This window comes from Sander vitreus, chromosome 17, assembly GCF_031162955.1.
Source record: "Sander vitreus isolate 19-12246 chromosome 17, sanVit1, whole genome shotgun sequence".
Classification (NCBI taxonomy): domain Eukaryota; kingdom Metazoa; phylum Chordata; class Actinopteri; order Perciformes; family Percidae; genus Sander; species Sander vitreus.
In genome coordinates this window covers 7541713-7561824 of record NC_135871.1, presented here as the reverse complement: position 1 = coordinate 7561824, position 20112 = coordinate 7541713, and the positions used below count along the sequence as shown (strand labels likewise).

General features: G+C 43.0%; 1 protein-coding gene across 1 annotated transcript in view; it reads left to right on the top strand.

Annotated features, from left to right (window-relative positions):
- The window catches only part of inpp5a (inositol polyphosphate-5-phosphatase A), a 177709-nt gene that overhangs the window by 106311 nt on the left and 51286 nt on the right, over positions 1-20112 (top strand). The window contains exons 5-8 of the mRNA XM_078273244.1: positions 1358-1421; positions 3123-3226; positions 11506-11558; positions 12758-12877. Coding sequence (XP_078129370.1) covers positions 1358-1421; positions 3123-3226; positions 11506-11558; positions 12758-12877 — 341 coding nt within the window. The remainder of the gene's footprint in view (positions 1-1357; positions 1422-3122; positions 3227-11505; positions 11559-12757; positions 12878-20112) is intronic.

Below are 20112 nucleotides of genomic sequence, written 5' to 3'. Positions count from 1 at the left end.
GCGGGAGGGGAGCGCGGCAGGGGGGCTCGGGTCACCAGCCGCTGTTCTCATCAATTAAATGTGCGACAGCGTTTTCCGTCGGCTGAACTTCTATGTCAAGGAGATGGGCAGGACCTCATGTTTGTGCTTTTGACAAATCAGCAAATGTTTAATCTCAAGATGTGCCGGCGCTCATAAATAATGCAGAGGCCGGGCCGGGCTGGGCCCAAACTCTCGCCGGAGAGAGGCGTCTGCACCCGGCTTCAATAGGAAAACACAGGAAAACCCTCCAGATTAAATCCTTCTTCACGCCTCGAGCCTTTTTTTTTTCTTCTACAGATGTCTCCTCCTTTTGATCACACCCCTCTAAGCCCACTTCGTCACTGCTCTTTCTTTTACTGTACCTGAGTCTTACCTCCCATTGTCTCCTACCTTGCATCTTCACTGTATTCTGTCTATCTTTGTCTTTTGCCATTTCCCCTCTCTTATGGTTTAATTTGGTTGCTCTGGTCTTTGTAGTAAAAGTTACTCACCGCCCTCTGCCTCTCTCTTCGAGGGCAGAAAGGAGACTCCGAATTATCCCGAGCCAAAGGTCTGCTATCTCAAAGACACAGGGGATTGAGCTTGAGCTTTGCCTCCATTTGCCCTAAATGTAAAAGAGGGCAACAGAAAGCAGTGTAGTGGACTGTGAACCGCATCAAATCCCCCCTCTGCACGACTCTCACTTCTTCCCACAGACTTGGATTGGCTTGTCCACCGACTGGGAAAGTTTTCCTGATTGTTCACAGGGAAAATTAAGATTTTAAGCCTATTGAAGTTGATCTTTGCTCATTCAAAAGTCCATCTGAATGTGTCCTTTGAAAGCTCAAATTGTTGACTCGCCACATTAGAAGACTCTGAGCCAGAGAATGGGGTGTGCAGAGACAGCACTGAGGGTACTGTACTGAGAGCACGTTGCACCTGTTGTTGTGTAGTTGATGGTGTGTAGTGTTTGGGGCTCCCCATTGAGCGGAGCTGTGGGAAGTGTGCTGTGGAGTGTGTTGAAGAGTGAGGCTCTGTACTTTAAGCCCAGTTAATTAGTCAAGCATTCTCACATCGGGTCAATCCTTTGCACACTCAACATTGTGAAAGGGCTATGAGAAGGGTTCTTGGAAACCACAGAACTAATGGGATGAATTGTAGCTCTTGAACAGGTTGGATAATTTGGCAAAAATGGTGTGAAATATGTGGTTTTATTTCACCGGTAATGTGGAGAATCCTCATCTGTGAAGTGATGCATCTCGACCGAAACCAGATCCAGTAAAGAAATAAATATCTTGAAAAAGTATGGAATCACTTGAATGTTTCCAGTCTCACAAAATACTATTTTCTCTTGCAGGCTCTCGGAAGTTTCTACTTTATCCACGACTCTTTGAAAAACGTCCACCAGTTTGATTTCAAAGGTGAGTACCACCCTCCTCCTCCCCTCCAACACACTTCCACATTCTGTCCCCACCACGACCACTGTGTCGAAGTGAAATCCTCACACCGTGGCCCCTCATCCCACCCCTGCGTATCACACACAACCATTTGCAGGCTATTCCCGCTTCCATCAAAAAGCAGCAAGCTAAGATTGGCTTTGAGGATAATGTAAGGGGGGGGGGGGACAGAATGGTAATGCTTATTAATATTAGGATTTAATTCATAAGATTTCGGGCCTACAGTAATGGTGTGTGGCGGGTTATTGGACAGTTACGGCGGTCTCATCAGGCTGCGGTGTCAGAGGGCCCCGGGGTCCGGCGGCCGCGCTAATTAAAGAAGGGATATAGATGTGGAGGCGCCTCGCTTCCCATTAGACCCAAGTCAGCATAAGCACCAGTTACCCCAGTGAAGGACAGGGCGAAGGCAGGGGAGGGGTCAAGAGGGGAGAGGACCACTCCCCATGTACACACACACACACACACACACACACACACACACACACACACACACACACACACACACACACACACACACACACACACTTTAAAGGTTTGATGTCAAGTCTGAATTACATAAACTACTGTACATTCTGTGTGGCTTTGTGCCTTTTGTCATAGGCCTTTTTCCCAGCAGACATCTTGACTTGTGATAGCAGGAAAAGCACCGGCGTAACTGATAATTAGCTCCGTTCTATTCAAGTGTCCCAGTAAGCTGTGACAGTGAACCAGCGTGCACAATACCAGGACACTGAAACTAGAGATGTTCCGATACCGATAACAGTATCGGTATTGCCTCCGATACTGCCTGAAATGCTGGTATCGGTATCGGGAAGTACTGGAGTTTATGCACCGATCCGATACCACGTAATAAAGCCCTAAAGAAAATCTACGTTAAAGTAGTTTATTAGGTGTTGTCTATACTGTACAATAGGGCTGGGCAAATATCGATATTATATCGATATCGTGTTATGAAACTAGATATCGTATAGATTTTGGATATCGTAATATGACGTAAGTGTTAAAGGCTACATTACAGTGAAGGGATGATTTTCTGGACTGTTCTAGCTGTTCTATTATTCGCCTTTACCCACTTAGTCATTGTATCCACATTACCGATGATTATTTATCTAAACTCTCATTGTGTGAATATTTTGTGAAAGCACCAATTATCAACCCTACAATATCGCCGCGATATCAACATTGATGTATTTAGTCAAGAATATCAGATTTTCTCCATATGGCCCAGCCCAATTGTACAAAGTCAAAAGGAAGAGGAACTGGTATGCCCAGTTATTTCATCTTTATGTTATGGTAAATACAGAGGGATCTGGATGTTCAGAGTCATTGTTCACAAACTTCAGCAGTCCTCCTGTGAGACCAAAATCGTTTTATTTTTTATTTTTTATTTGACCAGTGTTGTGACCTCTCCAGCTGAATACAGATCTTCTTCATTCTGACCAGCAGGTGGTGCAGTTGTCTGACGAAGCCAAAGTTGCTCTGGCTTTGAGTGAGCTCTAATTGTATCAGGAGATTCAGACTCACACATATGGGGTCTCCCAAAAAGATTAACCTGCCATGTTTGTAACAAGTCTTTCTGCCTTTTCCTTGCTCTGTTTCTCCCCCTCCTCCCCCCTCTCCCCTCTCTTTCTACCTCCGTCCGTTTCCTCTCCATCTCCACTTTAGCCAAGAAATTCAAGAAGGTTGTAGGGAAGGAAACCTACTCAGAGACACTAGAAAGCACACCCTCGCTGGAGAAGGAGAAGTTTCCACAGGACTATTTTCCTGAGGTGGGTAATGTGATAAGCACACTTGACTGACTGATGGTGCTTTCTGCTGAGACAGCTGACAGATATCGCAGTAAGAGGGGGGGGGGGAGATGTGTCATGACACATGAACACACAGCTCTTTCGCATTTTATGCATTATGCAGGTTTAATAAAGCTGGGAAAAAAAATAATCATCAAATGAGTTTTGGTTTCTTTTTCCTCAAACAAGAAATCTTCTGACATATCTGAACCACTGAGTCTCGTTCTGTTCTACAATGCCAAACTTCAGATAATAATTCATACAAAAAAAGAGATTTCTTTTTCCTGCTTTTTTTAATGGCTTTTTCAAAAGCCATTTCATTTTCGATGTATCTTTTTGTTTTAGAGTCCAATTTTTTTTTTTTTTTTTTCTTCTGCTTCAAGAAAATCCAGGGGACACATGGCTGATTTGAAGACAAATCAGTCAAAAAAAAAATTCAAATGGTTGAAAAGGAGAAAGTCCTCGTTGTGTCTGCCGTGTCCCGCGGAGCAATTCTCTGCTCACTCCGCTGTGTTCAGTTTCCTGGTTCCGGCGTTGTGTGTTATCAGAGGGGAGCTGAGCATAGCTGTGCTGATATAGTAATAAAGAGCACGACCGCCCGTGTGTCATCCCCGCACTCCCCACTCATCTGTCAACCATGCTCCGACGACCGCCTCCGCAAATATATGCAAAACAGATGGATACGGCCCCCTTCACACACTTCCCCCCAATTTCCGTCTCTTTCACACACTGCAGGATTCCCCACCCCGAGCCACCCTAGACATACTCACAAACATATGCATTCACACACACACACACACACACACACACACACACACACACACACACACACACACACACACACACACACACACACACACAAACATCTTCATGTCTCAGGTTTGCAACTTTTCCCTTTCCAGAGATGATCTAAAACCAATTACACTGATTGAGGCGCAACGCCATTTAAAAATGATTACAGCAAAAGTATTGTTCTGCGTTTTAGCAGGACAAGCAAAGCAAACCACAAAACAAACCTGGCATGGCACAGCGTGAGAGGGATGAGGGGAGTGATGTAGAGAGAAAGGAGGTGCGGGTGGGAGGGGGCAGATGAGAAAAGTTTTGCCCGGTGATTAATGCCTCTTTCCCGGCCGGGATATGAATCTGGGATGATGCTCCAGAGAGCAGCACTCCAGATAATGTTAGCCCATTTAAAAAGAGCAGATTTGTGTAGTCTATCAGGGTCGCAGAGTATTTTTCTTTTTTTCTTCTCTCTCCCGCCTCCCTCCCTCCTCCGGCCTCTCCGTAGTGAGGAATTGGTTGTTATCATAGATCACAGACACTGCTCAAACCTCTTATGAAAGATGAATTAATTTCACTAATGCTTTAATGCAAAGCTCTCAGGAGGGAGGCAGACTGGTGATAACCCCTGCCTCGTCCCCGCTTCCTCCGCTAGTGATTTATGCCCTCTTTTAGTAGATGAAACCGCCTAGATTTGCCATCCATCTGCAGCTTTGAGGAATCCTATTACACGGGGATCTTGGACCGGACAGAACGCCACACAAGGTCCCAAACCAGTTGCCTGAGTCCCAGCGCTCAGTTATGGGTCATGCAGCCTTAGATGTGTGGGGTAATTATTGTAACAAACAGGGGAAGATACCCCAACCGAATGATTTGAAGTTAACAACAAAGACAGGTATCTTGTTTACATGCTCATAACTAATTCTCAATGGGAGAAAAAACAACAAGATGCGTGTTTGAAATTCATCCGGTCCGTCAGACAGAATCCTCTGAGGAAGGTTAGAGAGTGACAGCAGACAGCTCAGGTGGCCGCCGGGAGACTGATGTGTCTCTGCTTGTGTCTTCCCTTTACAGTCCCCCATTAATAAAGTGTCACCGAGCGAGCTGCTGATGACATCATGGCGGGAGGGCTTGGTGCACGCGTGCGTTCGTTTGTGTTTGTGTAACAGAGAAACCAATTGTCATTTAGTACGTTTCACTGCACTTGAGTGGCGCGTGGTGGTTCGGACACATGACGCGCGCCCATATTTGGAAATCCTCACACAGTACTTGTACTGTATGGCTGCAACTATTGTTTTTATTTTTTTATTTTTTTTATTATCAATTAAACTGCAAATTATTTTGGAGATTAATTGACCACAGTTTCCCAGAACCCGAGGTGATGTCTTCACATTGTCCATCTACCAGCCAATGTTTGGCATTTTTTACTTGAAAAGTAAACCGATTCAGATTCAGTTTCTGTCTGTTCTCATTGATTCATTTACTAATTGTTTCAGCTGCAGTGCAGAGGGTGAAAACTAATGTCCAACCAGTGTGGAAAGAGAGAAGACATTTTTTTTTTTACTTAACGCTTGGAAAAATATCCATTGTCATTGAACCTAGATCATGCTTTCTAATTCCGCTTTCTGAAAGTGGCTCAAACTCAAATGTCATAAAATAAAATATTGGGTAAAATCACTTACATTCACACTTCCTTTTACTGCCCTTTTCGGCTCCTACGGTAGTTTGATTCTGATTTAAGTGACAACCCCTCCGTATGCAAAACATCAGTTCTTTCCGTAATCCCACTCTGAGTTATAGCTGTAAGTGGAGGAGAGAGAAGCAGGGACATTAATTGAAATGCTGAATAAGAAGGAAGTAGACAAATTCGCGGGCGCATTTCTTTTGAAAGGTCGCCGTGATGGATTTGGACGGCTTGTCGTTTCCCGTTGTTCCGTCAATCTCTCCACCTCCCCAGTGGGCATTAATATATTTATCTGTTTGGCGCAGTCATACATGCCTCCAAAAAAAACCATTGCATCATAAGGATTTGTCATTGCCTTATATAAATAAAGTATACGACCCAGACCTTAATGTGCCCTTGCTATTGATTGTTTTACACAGCCGTTGGAAGAAAGAAAAAAAAAAACAGAAGGGAAGGCAATAGCGGACAGGCTGTAGATCAGCATCGATATGAGTTTGTATTTGTTGTTTGGCACCATGAGCGTGTCCATAAAAGCATTGACTTTTCATACCCTTTTAGTGCCCTCTGTAGTAAGCTCTGATACAGGGCTGTGATTACTTTCAAGTTCTGCCCCCGATGAAAGTTAACTTCCTTCATGTTTTTCTCCTTTGATTTAAAACGCCGTGTGTGATTCACAGATGCGATGCGTACGTTTAAGGAGATGAAGTCATTTAAACTGGCATTGCTTGTAAAATGCTCTCTGCATTTATCACCAAGACAAGACACCTGTGACACAGATGCTGGTCTCCGTGACAGGCGTGATCCACGAGACTGCAAAGAGCTCATAAATGAGGGGATAATGTTGGAATCAAAGCTAGATGAAGGCTTTTCACACTCATTTTTTTTTTGTATACAGAAGGATCAGGAAAACAATATTGATTTACCACTGAACTCTACTGCAAAAATCCAATCTGGGCTGTTTAAATCCATCGTTTTTCTTTCATCTCCTTGAATTTACCATATAAATTCTTAAAGCACTTGGCATTCCTACATCGTGTTTACTGCGAAATTTGAGTGGTGACAATGACAAGAGGCTGCTCTCTGCACATGTGCTGCATCTTTACACACACACACACACGCACACACACACGTGCTGTTCAGCCATATAAACCCTATGTGAGGCCCTCTCTTATTTGATGGGCCCCCCCCAGATGATGGAATAAAGATAAATGTGACTGTCTACCGGCGCTCAAATCAATCAGCGTTTGTGTGTATTACTTATTACTCACAGTGCATTTCTGTCACAGGGCTTTTGTGTAACCCCCACCTCACCCCCCCTCCCTGCCCTGCACTCTTCTATCACACCCCCCTCCAAACATCACCCCGCCATAATATTATTTATGGGGGTCGGACTTTGAGCAGAAATATAAGAAAGGTCAAAGAATCGGGATGGACCGGGAAACGGTGGCAGGAGGGTGTTTTTCGCGTGTGTGCGTGTGTGTGTGTGTGTGTGTGTGTGTGTGTGTGTCACGTCTGACATTAAATAGGAGCGTAATTTTCCATTGGTCACAATTGGGGAGTTTTATGTAGTGGTTTCCAGTTTCCAGTGAATCTGATGGTCCTACTTCCCTCCATCGCCCCATCTTGTTTTTCTTATTTCCTCTGTCTGTCTGTCTGTCTGTCTGTCTGTCTCCCCCTGTCTCATTCTCATCCCGTATGTGTGTGTGTGTGGGTGTGTGTGTGTTGCGGTCAGCCCTTATATGCATTGCCCGACACCTCCTGGATGTGACCCACTGTGTAGCCGCCGTTCATCACTGTCATGGGCGGAGACGCCATCGCTGACCTGTGGACGGTCAGCCAATGTCACCTCGAGCCTTGTGACCTTTTACCGTCGCCCTCTGACTCCCACCCCTCGTCCCCTCTCACTGACTCCCACCCCTCGTCCCCTCTCACTGACTCTTTATAGCCACCAAACGTGATATACGATATGATTACATGTCACCTCTCCATTTCATCCAAATATGTCTTCCGTTCTAAATTAAATTACTGTGACATAGCAAAGCAAAGAATATATTGGCTAAATGCATCTGTTTTTAAGAAGATGTTTTTGTGTGTGTGTGTGTGTGTGTGTGTGTGTGTGTGTGTGTGTGTGTGGAGGGGGGGGGAGGGAGGAGGGATGATGATGATGTTTCAGCAGGAGATTAAATGGGGCTGGACTGCATCTGTGTCATCATCTCTGCTCCAATATCAGCTGCAGCAACCAAATCATGATGTCATCATGTCAACCAATAGAGAGAGAGAGAGAGAGAGAGAGAGAGAGAGAGAGAGAGAGAGAGAGAGAGACTCTTCTACACTTTGATTGATTGTGTGAGATAATCATCTTAACTGGACTCCCATTACAAAATAAAAGCACTCAAATTGGGTAAAATAGACAGCAGAGTGTCTTTTCTTTTCTTACTTTCTGAAAATGCAAATACTTGTTCCACTTGACTGGGATGATCCTGCGCGCGCGTGTGTGTGTATGTGTGTGTGTGTGTGTGTGTGTGTGTGTGTGTGTGTGTCGTGCCATGTTTATAAGCAAGCGATGAAGCAGGGGCTCAATCAGTCATACGTGGAGGAAATGGGGCAATCTGGGGCCGGGTGTCAAGGAAGTGATGGATTTTAATGCTGCGATTGTAGTTAATGGCTCTTTAAATTAAATCGAGATTAAACGTCTCTGGCTGCAGTCAGAGCTTGTATGGGCACTGAGCATCAAACGCCCCCCCCCCCTCCACCACCACCACCCCCACCACCCAAACACTTTCTCTTCATCTTGCCCCTTCTCATCCTCCCCTCTCTCAGACTTTCTTTACTCAACTTTGCATACAGTTCATCACACGTATGGATTTTCTATGCAATATAGCGAATGTGTAATTGAATGTACATGTACATAAACACATGAATGCAATTACTCAATACTCATTGCTTGTGTTTATCTTTCCAATATGTACTGATTCAGTTTGTTTAAAACATTTTTTTTTTTATTTTAAGTGTAAGGTCAATGTGTTCTGCCGCACCGTGACACTCGCATCTAATTCCATTTGCTCCTTTCAAAGTCACAATATTGGGACAGCGAGTTATAATTGGGCCCATACATCCTGCCGAGACCGTATGGATTAATTCAAGTATGGTAATGTAATTCAATTTGATACAGTTAATCTTTTACTAATGCAGATTGAAGGATGTGAGGTGCAATCAAATACCTCTTAGCCTTTTAATTTGCATCTGAGTTTTTTTTTTTAAATAGAATTAGTCAATTTGTAATTATGTGACCTGGCCCATAATTAGTTTATTCATCACTGCAGTTAACTCCCCATTAGGAGTATCAGAGAGAGAACGGCAGAAAAGGAGAGGGGCTGAGGGAAAGCGACTTATTTATCTATTCAGAAGGAGAACACTCGCAACATCAATTAGTCTCTCATTTAATAACCAGCTTCATGGTGAATCATGTGCTGTTTGAGAAAGGTCTTTGGACTTGTGATTGGATAATTAACTCAAGGCTGGTGGGATCTGATCAAACAGCGGCATACTGGATGTCTATAATGAGTTGAATGCGCTGTATGTTTTCCATAACTCTCACCTGCAGGCTGTACTGTGGGTTCTGTGTTGAAGCCTTTCATTTGAACACTTCTCTGCGTTATTTATCAGACATCTTGCAAATAAAGTGACGAGAAATTTGAAACTAAGTTTCGAAGTGTTTGAAGACAGCTGGTTAAACAAATAAACGTCCTGTCTACATAGTATCACTGGTGGAAAATATCTAAGTATACTTAGTGCTTTACTTAAACCTTAGTTTAGAGTTGATTCTTAGCAAAAACCCCTTTGTTCTTTCACAAATACGTGCTCATTCATGTGTAATTACTTCCACCAACTAATCAAAGTATTCTCGTAAGCGTAGGATCTGACATTCAGAATCATTCAGAATACACACGAGTCGCTCGAATGGCGGCCGCCATGTTGCTCCTCCATCTTTAAAATACATTAGCCAAAGAGGGACATGCCTCCGCCTTTTCGCGGTATCTCGTCTTACACTCAGTGGCACCGTGACGAATGCCAGCCGGGAGATTACTCGCCAGGGAAGCGAAAAAGAGAATTAAAACGACAACGCGACAGGCAAAGCAACAAGACCAAAGTTAATATTGGAGTGGCTAGAACAGCTGCGGGTAAACGACGGAGATACTAAGAGCTAATTTCAGGTTCGGCCACCGTAGGAGTTAAAACGCGATCGGAATGGGCGGGGCTAGAAAGTAATATTCAGTTGGTTGTCATATACAATTTCACCGCTAGATGGGAGAAATTCTTACACAATGTAGCTTTAAGTGCAGTTTTGACGTACTTATACTTTTTGCTATACATTTCAGAGAGAAACGCTTTTATGACAATACATTTATATAGTTATTAACTACTTTTCAGGTTATGATTTTACAAACAAAACCTATGACGAGCTTATAAAATATAACTTACTATTACCTTACTTACCATTAAACTAACTAGTAGTGTATGTAGTAGTATCTAATTGACAGCATATTCACACATTACATTAGTATCCCATTATATAATGTATTATTAATAATTTAACTCTAGTATTTTTGCATAACAAGTAGATTTGGTACTTATATTTTGCTGATTATTCTTTACTACTGTATTTTTACTTACTCTTACTTGTAGGGGAGTTTTTTTAAGCCTATGGTGTTTCTATTTTTACTGAAGTAGAGGATCTGAATACTTCTGCAACTAACGATTATTCATTAGCGATTCATGTGGTGATTTATTTCATTATTCTTTTGGTCCATAAAATGTCAGAAACACTAAAAAAAAACAAATCCTCACCATAAGTCCAACTTAATGTTATCACATTGCTAGATTTGTGCAACTAGCTGTCCTAAAACATAAGATAGATATATAATTTACTTTTAACATATTACATAAAAGAACGCAGCACATCGTCCCCAATGAGAGCCTGGAAAAATAACTTAAACATTTAATCAATTATGAAAATAGTTGCCGAGCAATAAAGTCAATTGACAAACAATAAAGTGCTGGAAATACTACTTGAGTTACTCAAAATGTTACTGTGTAAGCACAATATACTTCAAGTATCAAAAGTAAAGGTACTTACTAAACAGCATGGCCTTTTTATGAGTGCTATTATATAAATTCTATTTTGGCTTTATATTAATCTGTCAGATACTTTAAATGTAGTGGAGAAAAAGGTGCAATAAAACCCTCTGAAATATAGTGAAGTATAAGTGTAAATCAAATGTATTTAACCAAGTAAAGTACAAGTGCCTCAAACGTGCACTCAAGTACAGTACTTGGTTACATCTACTTATTTATTTATCCACCACTGCTAATGTTATATTTGTTAACAGTTTATTAGTCAGCTCTATATTAATTTGTATCTGTATCTATCCATATAAATGGTATGCATTTGGGGGGGGAGGAATGTGTCTTTTGGTGTTCTTAACAGTTTTTTTTATAATGAGCACACGGCACCAAATTCCTAGCAACTTTGTTGCACGGCAATAAAGTATTGAATCTTGAATCTTCCAATAGTTTTATTCAATGAAAGCCCTCATAATTCTGTACAAGAGTACATTTTTAGAATGAAAATGTAACCTAATAGTTCATGATCGTGTTGGAAAATGTGAAATTGTGCTCCCAGATGATGGACATTGTTATGTGACAGTGAAACATTCCACATTCTAGCTTCCGTTGCCTTGTGTTGACAGAATCCTTACTAATGTCAAATTCTACCAATGTCTCTCCGTCTCCGCAGTGCAAGTGGTCCAGAAAGGGATTCATCCGAACTCGATGGGCCCTGGCTGACTGGTGAGTCCCTCCAGCGACACATCCCACCTCTCATCTCTGTTCAACCCTGAATCATCACCGCTGTATCATCGCGATTAGAGATGTATCTAACCATGTCAGTCATGTCCGGCTTCTTTTTTCTTTTTCAATTTTACCCACAAGCCCGAGTGGGCTGTGCGAAGGTGTGGTGGTGGTCATAGACAGAGCACACACCGAGAGAGAGAGAGAGAGAGAGAGTTCCATAGCTGAACCCTCTCCGGACAGTGTGCCACGGAAGAGAGCAGGGATTTGATTAGACCTAACCGCGTTAGTCAAGCAGTTGCATATGACAGATGACTAAAAACATGACATGCAATTGAACCTGTACGGCATGAATACAAACGCTGGCAGAGCAGGGGATTGGGAGGGGGGGGATGTAATCTAATAGGAGGATGACATGAAAACTGAAGAGCTGAAACGGTAAGCATTAACTAGGGGCATGACGTTTGACAAGAGCCATAGAGAAAGAGGCTGGTGAAGAATAGGGAGATCAGATCCGAGATGGGATGGACAGCGATAGCCAAAGCCAATGCGTGTATTCATTTGTTCAGGATGTCACTGCCGAATAAACCCCCCCGCCCCCCCACCCCTTGAGATAAGACCAATTCCTCTGGGTCACCCTGCCGAACACGACGCTAACAAAAGTGCCCAGATTGATAGGATCAGCATGGAGGTGTTCATCACTGTACACTCACAGTCACTATCTTGCTCTTCCTCGACAGGACAATCTGAAAGAAAGCAGATTAGTGTTTGTATGTACTGTAGTGATATCTGCGCTAATGTGTAGTGTTAGTGGGCCTGGGTTAGATAGCACTTCATTTTTCCCCCCCTTACTTTTTTTATATCATCAGGAAAAAGATAATGTGTACCGAGTCAGCAATGACAAAAATACATCCTAGTTACTGTCTATCATTTAACCACAAATCTCTCTCTCTCTCTCTCTCTCTCTCTCTGGGGATTAGAGTTGGATTCCAAAACATTATTAAAAATACACCGTGAGCTCTTTATCAATGCTTACGTTGCCTCTGATTACTATGTTAAAAGTCTTAATGCAGTTGATTAATTTATTAAAAACTAAAAGCCAGCAATTCTTTTGTTATTGTGCGTTACATGCGAAACTTCACGTTTGTTGAGTGTGCATTTCTGATGTTGTGGTTGAAGAAGGTGTTCTTTCACCCCAGCGCATTTGATCTGGTCAACATCCACCTTTTCCATGATGCCTCCAACTTGGTAGCCTGGGAGAAAAGCCCCTCCGTCTACTCTGGGACCAGGCAGAAGGCGCTGGGCTACGTCTTAGACAGGTACTGTACACGCCGGACACCCCCCTCTGTTTCTCTTTTAGCTTTTTCATCCGTTCCGCATTCTTGAACATGGTTTTCTTCTCATTGAGATGAGACCATACGTTTTTTTTTTTGCCTCACTCCCTGTCTGTTTTATTTTTATTTATTTTTTACTGAATTTCTTTTTTCATTTTATTAAGAACTTTAGTGCAAAAAGAACGTAAGTGCAAGGATCAGAATGTAAAGCATCCAAATGACGTGCTGTACATATTGCCGTGTTGCTGGTTTTTCGACATTGCAATAGTTTTTGTTATTTTATGATTTATCCCTACATTGAGAATCACAGTGTCAGTAGTTTTCACAATCATTTCTGGATTGAAACCCTTACATAGTCTCTGTGTCTGTTTAAAAACATTAATTTTTCTACTTTTTTATTATTATTTTTTTTTTACAATGTTTAAGAATGGGAATTGGATATGTAGAAAAGTGTAGTGGATGCTATCTACAATTCCCAGTCCTGTCTGGCATGGCAAAACCTGTATTGATATTGTGATGGAGGCTTAGAGTGAGACGGAGAGGTACAGCGGAGAAGATTTCTGCCTAGACCAGTCGGATTACATCTGTCTGTAAAAGTAGGGGGTCTTACTCACTACACGGTCTGTGAACTCCCAACTCTCTTTTATCTGTTCTGTTTCTGTCCCTCTCTCTAACTCCTTCTTACTTTTCAGCATTTCCTTTTGTGTGTGTGTGTGTGTGTGTGTGTGTGTGTGTGTGTGTGTGTGTGTGTGTGTGTGTGTGTGTGTGTGTGTGCGCGTGTGTGTGTGTGTGTGTGTGTGTGTGGTGTAATCCTACATTTATATTCGTTTTTTATCCAACTACCGGCAGGAAAACGGATGCAAGTATTTGTCGATTGTTCGTTTGGGACATGGGTCTTTGGTCCAATATGAATATAAGATAATACTATGTAAAATACTACATTGCCATTAGGGGTGCACGATATTGACAAAATGTGATATGGCGATATTGATTATGAATATTACGATATTGGTATTCATTTAGATATTTTTAAACATATGTCAAATTACAAAAGTTACGGGAAAACGCATCGTAACAATATTCATAGATTCATAACAATATAGTGCACAGTGAGACTTATATACAGCTCCGTAGTGCGGCTGGACCACAGGTCGGTCGTGAATAAAAAAACATATTCGATCTGTCAGACTCCAAACTCTGCCTGCACCGCCTTTTTCTAAAGTTGCGGGATAGCTACCTGTGAGAAATAGGTGCGGGATGGGATTTGGTACCGTTTGTCTAGTTCATTCAGAAGCTTCTTGAAGCCTTTTTTATCCACTGCGTGGCCATCATGTCTTTGGCCAAATAATACGTTATAGCATTGGTGATTTTAGTATGTCTCTTCGAGTTCTTGTCGTACTTTGTGCCACTAGCAAAAACACTTGCTAGCTTGTTTGGCTAGCTCTGGCGTATTAACTGCAACAGGTTTTTTTTTGGGATAGTACCATGCACTCATGATTCGTTCTGTTTGGTTGTCTCTATCTATTTCTTCACTTACACTGTCACTCTGTCGAAATATGCACACACGTCACGTGGTACGCTCCATAGGGTTTGTCACGTAGTGGACCCGTGCGCTGACGTGCGCTGACGTGCACTAACATGCGCAAGTGGCACGGTAACTGGCCAATGAAACATGATCATTATAGAGTTTCAAGCGGGCTCTAAATCAAACACAACTAAGCCACACAGCCAACGGAAGGGACGCGGCGCTCCACAAAATAAACAAAATATTGCATACTTATTGCGACACTTTCGATATAATATTGCACAACGTGATATCGCAATAACGATATTGAGTCGATATATTTCATGCACCCCTAATTGCCATGATATTAAAAGGGAGGATTTTGGTGACCATAACCTTGTAAACAATCAGTTTGAAATTAAACAAGAAATATCTCGAAATGGGTTTGATTTACATGAGATTTATTATGGATAATATTGCTCCCCAAAAGATAAATCCTACTAGTACCGCCTTGACCTTTACTGAACACATTCATGCTCCCCAGAGGAGGCACCTTTTCCATTTTGGGCACTCCATGAGCTCAGCCCCCAGGTCTGTTTGTCAACTTTGGTCACTGGAAATCAAAAACGATTGCCCTTATTTAAATAAAGTGTGCTGTAGATAGTAATTAGAGTATGAATTATTATTATAGTCTAACAGGCAGATTGTAATGCCATTTGCACATTTGTGCTCCCAAGTGGATCAGCCCTTAGAATAAATTTAGCATTTTTTAATTATGCTGGCGTAGGCTCTAGGAATCTTAATAGTAATAGTAATGATTTCTTCACTCTGCACTGAGTGAAGCAAGCGTCTATACAAACAGGCCAGGTTATCCATTCACAGGCCACGCTAATGTGATTTATGGGATATCCATTTGCAGTGGAGCAGAATGAGAGAGTGCATGGTGCAACCCCTGCTCTATACCTGGCCACGCTAACACAGAATAAAAGCCTCGCAGCAGGTGACCTCCCATTCAGATGGCATCAGAATGCACGGCATGGCTCCCCGACGCCTCCACTTTGAATAACTACATGCATATATGGGTGGCATACATTATCACCAGGCTTTCTGATGTGCATGAATTATGAGGCACTTTTTAAACTATTCTCAACGAGGTCATATTTTACCTGTACTTCATTCTTGATTTGATGTAAGAATGCTCCGCTTTTAATGGACAGGGAAGCTGGAGTGTTGAAAGAATATGGCAGCTTTTCAAAAGGACCTCTGTTGTTCCTTACATTTAAGTGTTTTCATTGTATTTCCTCTGCTTTCATCATGCTTTTTCAGTTGATTTATTTCCCCTTCCCTTGTAAACACACCTAAATAGCACCGTCTCTGAGGTTTTGCTGGGTGGCTGAGGGGATTGAATAGAAACTGTGTTGGCTGAGTGGCAGTTTCCACGCTCCCTCTTTCTAAATCCCCTTGTGTTGTGAATGGTAACCTTGTTGTTACTTCTGGGCCATATCATTTAAAGGTTCTTTTTTGACAGGGGTGGGGATGAGGGGTAAGTGGTGTGAGGCAAGGTGGTGGTGGTGGTGGGGGGGGGGTTAATATGTTCCGGCTCCCCTGGTATTCCTTGCTAGGGGTACAGTGGTGGGATAGTGGTGGCATCGCGCCTCAGTCGCTCAGTTTGGGGGAAACCGTCGGGCTCAGATCCGGAGCACCGGAGTGAGAAAAAGCTGGCGGTGCAGAGGGAAGGGAGGAGGAGCACAAAGGGTGCTTGGGCTCTGTAAAGGGCAGTGAATAATGGGCTGGTCCTTTCACAGAGGCTGCTAACCTTTTGGCAGCCACCAGCAAACTCCATTCTCCTCTGCCGATCTGGGAGGACAATGTGCCCGGGCCGGGCTTTGAATGAAGCGCTACCACCAACAGTGTTCCCATTCAGCGGCTGGTTGGGAACCATCTTTTTGGCCATTGTCCTAACTCTGACTCCTACCCCCAGAAAGCAGAGCAGGAAAAGGGACAGGGGGAATATCTAAAGCCAAACTCCCCCCCCCTCCTTCCCTCCTCTCTCTGCTCGCTCCCTCTCTGAGCTCTAATCTCTCATCGCGGGATGGGAGAGGAGGGGAGGTGGGTGAACACATCACCAGCTGAGATCCATAAGCCAGCCAGAACAGGAGCCTGATCACACAGCAGCAGTGCTGGGGACACAGTTCTGCTGCCGGGGCTTCAAAACTTGAGCCTCCACCTTATCTGAGGCCCAGGCCTAATAATGCAGCTTACGGCCCATTGAGAAGACATCTGATAAGCCTTTTCCTCTGTGGCCCTTTTAACTGCTAAACGGTGTTTATCTCCAAAGTGCTTCAAGGCCTCTGGGGAACAATGCTGAGAAGGAACAGCGTTTAGCCAGCCAGGCCTCACTATTGAGTCACATCAAAAAAGCACTGCTCTATAGCCTGTGTTGATGTGTGGGCTACTTCCAAGAGAGCAAAGCAAAGCTCTGCTTGAAATGCATCCCCTGCTTGTTTTCCTGTCCTTTGAAAATGCGCACATGTGCTCGGGGGCTGCATCAAGCATTATTTACCTTGTTGACTCAGCTACCCCTTGATGTGGAGAGTCATTGTTTCATCATTACGTCAAGGTTTAATAGTTTTGGTGTGCACGCAATGTAACATAACATTTTTGCTTTCTGTTTTTTTTTTTTTATAATTTTCTTTTTAGAACCATTTCTTTGGACATTTTATTAAATTTAAGGAATAATTCTATTAAGGAACAGAATGCTAGACATGTGTTTGCAGTAAAAGAAATGTTTCCTTATTTCTATAATATAATGAAAGTGATGCTGGAACCCCTGGCCTCTCTAGAGGATGATAACCATGGCTGCTAAATGAGCCCGTGAAATGATAGCATGAGATAAAATCAACAGTTTTTTTTTCTTCCTTTTCCAAAAATCCCTTTTGTGTATTGGAGTTTGTTACTTTTTTCCAGCCCCCATTCAGAGTGGCTGGTCCGGTTCAGGGGAGAACAGTTTTACATTACAACTGTGAAATCCTGGCATAAAGGCGTCCTTTGTGGCGTGCCATTATTTTCACACAAATATAGTCCATTGTCAGAGTGTTGAAGTTAATTTGATCAACATTGGGGACATTTAACTGTTTTGTTCGCTGAAAAGACTTGTTTCATGCTCATTTTCGGGGCATTGAAAAGCAATGATTGGCAGAAAAATAATGTTGCCGTTAACAATTCAAAGCAATTAGTTTCCCATGGGGAGGCAGTGGGCCGCACTGGCCACCACACAGCGTTGCTTTGTCATTTTATGGACGGTCATCAGTCAACTGTCAGAGCGTCTCAAAGAGCCCTCCAATCTAAATGTTTCCCTTTAGGCTTTTCCCAGAACAACAGGCTGAAAGAGCAGAGAAAGGCCGGCTAGCTTCCAGCCAATAGATATGTTGAGCTGCAAGAGGGAGGACTGGATCCTCCATAAAGCCAGAATGAATGTATTAACCAGAGTAGGTTGTGTGTGTGTGTGTGTGTGTGTGTGTGTGTGTGTGTGTGTGTGCATGTCTAATCTAGTATGTGTCCATTCCAAATGAAAAGCAGCAAATGTTTTATGTAGACATACAGCAGCTATATTCCAATCATATTGTATAACAAGGTTGTGTGTGTGTGTGTGTGTGTGTGTGTGTGTGTGTGTGTGTGTGTGTGTGTGTGTGTGTGTGTGTGTGTGTGTGTGTGTGTGTGGAGGGTGTGTGGTGTCACTGTGACTCTAAACTGCCTTCTCACCCTGGGAGGCCTGCAGGAGCAGAGGTTAATCTTCCCCAGTGTCTCTCTGCTCATGGTGGACCTGTTTATTTCACACACACACACACACACACACACACACACACACACACACACACACACACACACACACTGCTGGGGGGTTAGACATGGAGAAATCTCTCAGCACCTACAAAGAACTATGGATGTCCCCCTCCCTCCTCCCCGTTTTCTACTTTTTATAGATAGACATGGGCCACTCAGAGATTTGCCGGGTACAGCTTTGCCACCAGTATCTCTTCACTTTGAATGTCTGAGTTCTATTCAGAGTTTTATTCTTGTTGATTTGTATTACCATGCAGCCAACACAAAAATGACATGCAGTTAGCCAAACAAGTAAAACTACCTGAACATCTAATATAACGTTTACATTACATATAAGGGATAATAAATATTTATCCAAGTACATTTTCCTTGTTTAGCTTATCCTCACAATTTGTATTTCTAGTGTTATTTAGTGTTGCCACAATGCTAAATGAATGAGAAATCTACAGTATAAAACCAAATTGAGTAAGACAGTATCATGGCAAGCAACTAAAGCAATAAAACAGAGTGTTTCCCAAGAGTATGTGGACAGCTTTTGGTATTATTTAACTGACCATCTTATGGCGCTTACCCACTGCCAGTGCCAGCTCTACTCGGCTCGACTCGGCCGCGGTGCCCTGTCCTCCCTTTTCCATTGCAGATTTAGTACCGCCTCATCCGCGAGGCGAGCGTGGCTGGTCGACTAACGCGACACACACAGAACGTCAAAGGTGTGTTGTTTTTGACTCTCGGCATGTGGCTGTTTGGGAAGCTGGAGGCAGCAAAAAAAAGCAAAAAAAAAACACTGCTGGCTAAACTATTTAAAAAATGGCAGGTTTGTTCAGGACACCCCCCCGTCTGTCGCTAGCAATGATGATGCAGTGATTAGTGACGATTCTCTCTGATCAATCAGTAGTCTGCAGGTTTTTACGCATTAGCTCGTTTGGAACCTCGACGGAGGTGATACTAAAAAAAAAAAAAAGTACCTGTTGGCAGGTACCAGGGACTATTTTTCATAATGGAAAAACAAAACAGGCGAGTAGAGTCGAGGCGAGTCGAGCAGGTACCATGTAATGGAAAAACGCCTTTAGTCTATACATATAACTCTAATTACCTCATGTGTTTTATCAGCAAGTACCGGCATGGCCAAATGGAAATAGTTTGAGGACCAAAGTTTTGCTGTTGGCCCCTATTGTGTCCATGTTCTTACCAAGTACTATATACAATATGGCAGGCTCAGTATAGTTTGCACAGAGACCCAGAAACAAACACCACCTGACTCTGGGTCTGTATGTCAGTTCATGGTAGTTTGATGAGACGCACTTCATTTTGGTGCATTTCCCCTATTCAGGAAAAAGCACCATGTTGGCACAATAAACCCCGGAAGAGATTTTGGCATAGCCCCCCCCCCCCCCAAGGCTGCGTTCAAAGGCTGCACAGGTTTTCAGATGGTCCGACGAAAACGTAGGTCTTGCTATTCAGCAGCGTCCTGCGGCGAGAAGTTGAGACAGATTCAACTTTTGGAACGTTTTTTTTTCTCTCTCTCTCTCTCTCTCTCTCTGTTTTTCTCCGTTAAAAGAAGCTGCCTTCAAGTGCGGTCGGAAATGTCGTTCTATCAACGATCCGACGGGAAAACAATAATCGTAAAATATAAAGTATACTTGTGCTACATTTGGGGGGGGTTTAAAGGACACAACAGGACATCACACACGTTGGCCATTTTAAGTGACACTCCCACCGCCTGCACCACCACCCTGCAACAGACCGCTGGATCACATGTTCTAGTGTGAATTGGCACTAACAGATAGGACCACAACTAGGGCTGCACCAGATGAGGGAAATATCTAGTTGCGATTATTTTTGACTGACATTGCGATATGATTCACGATATTGG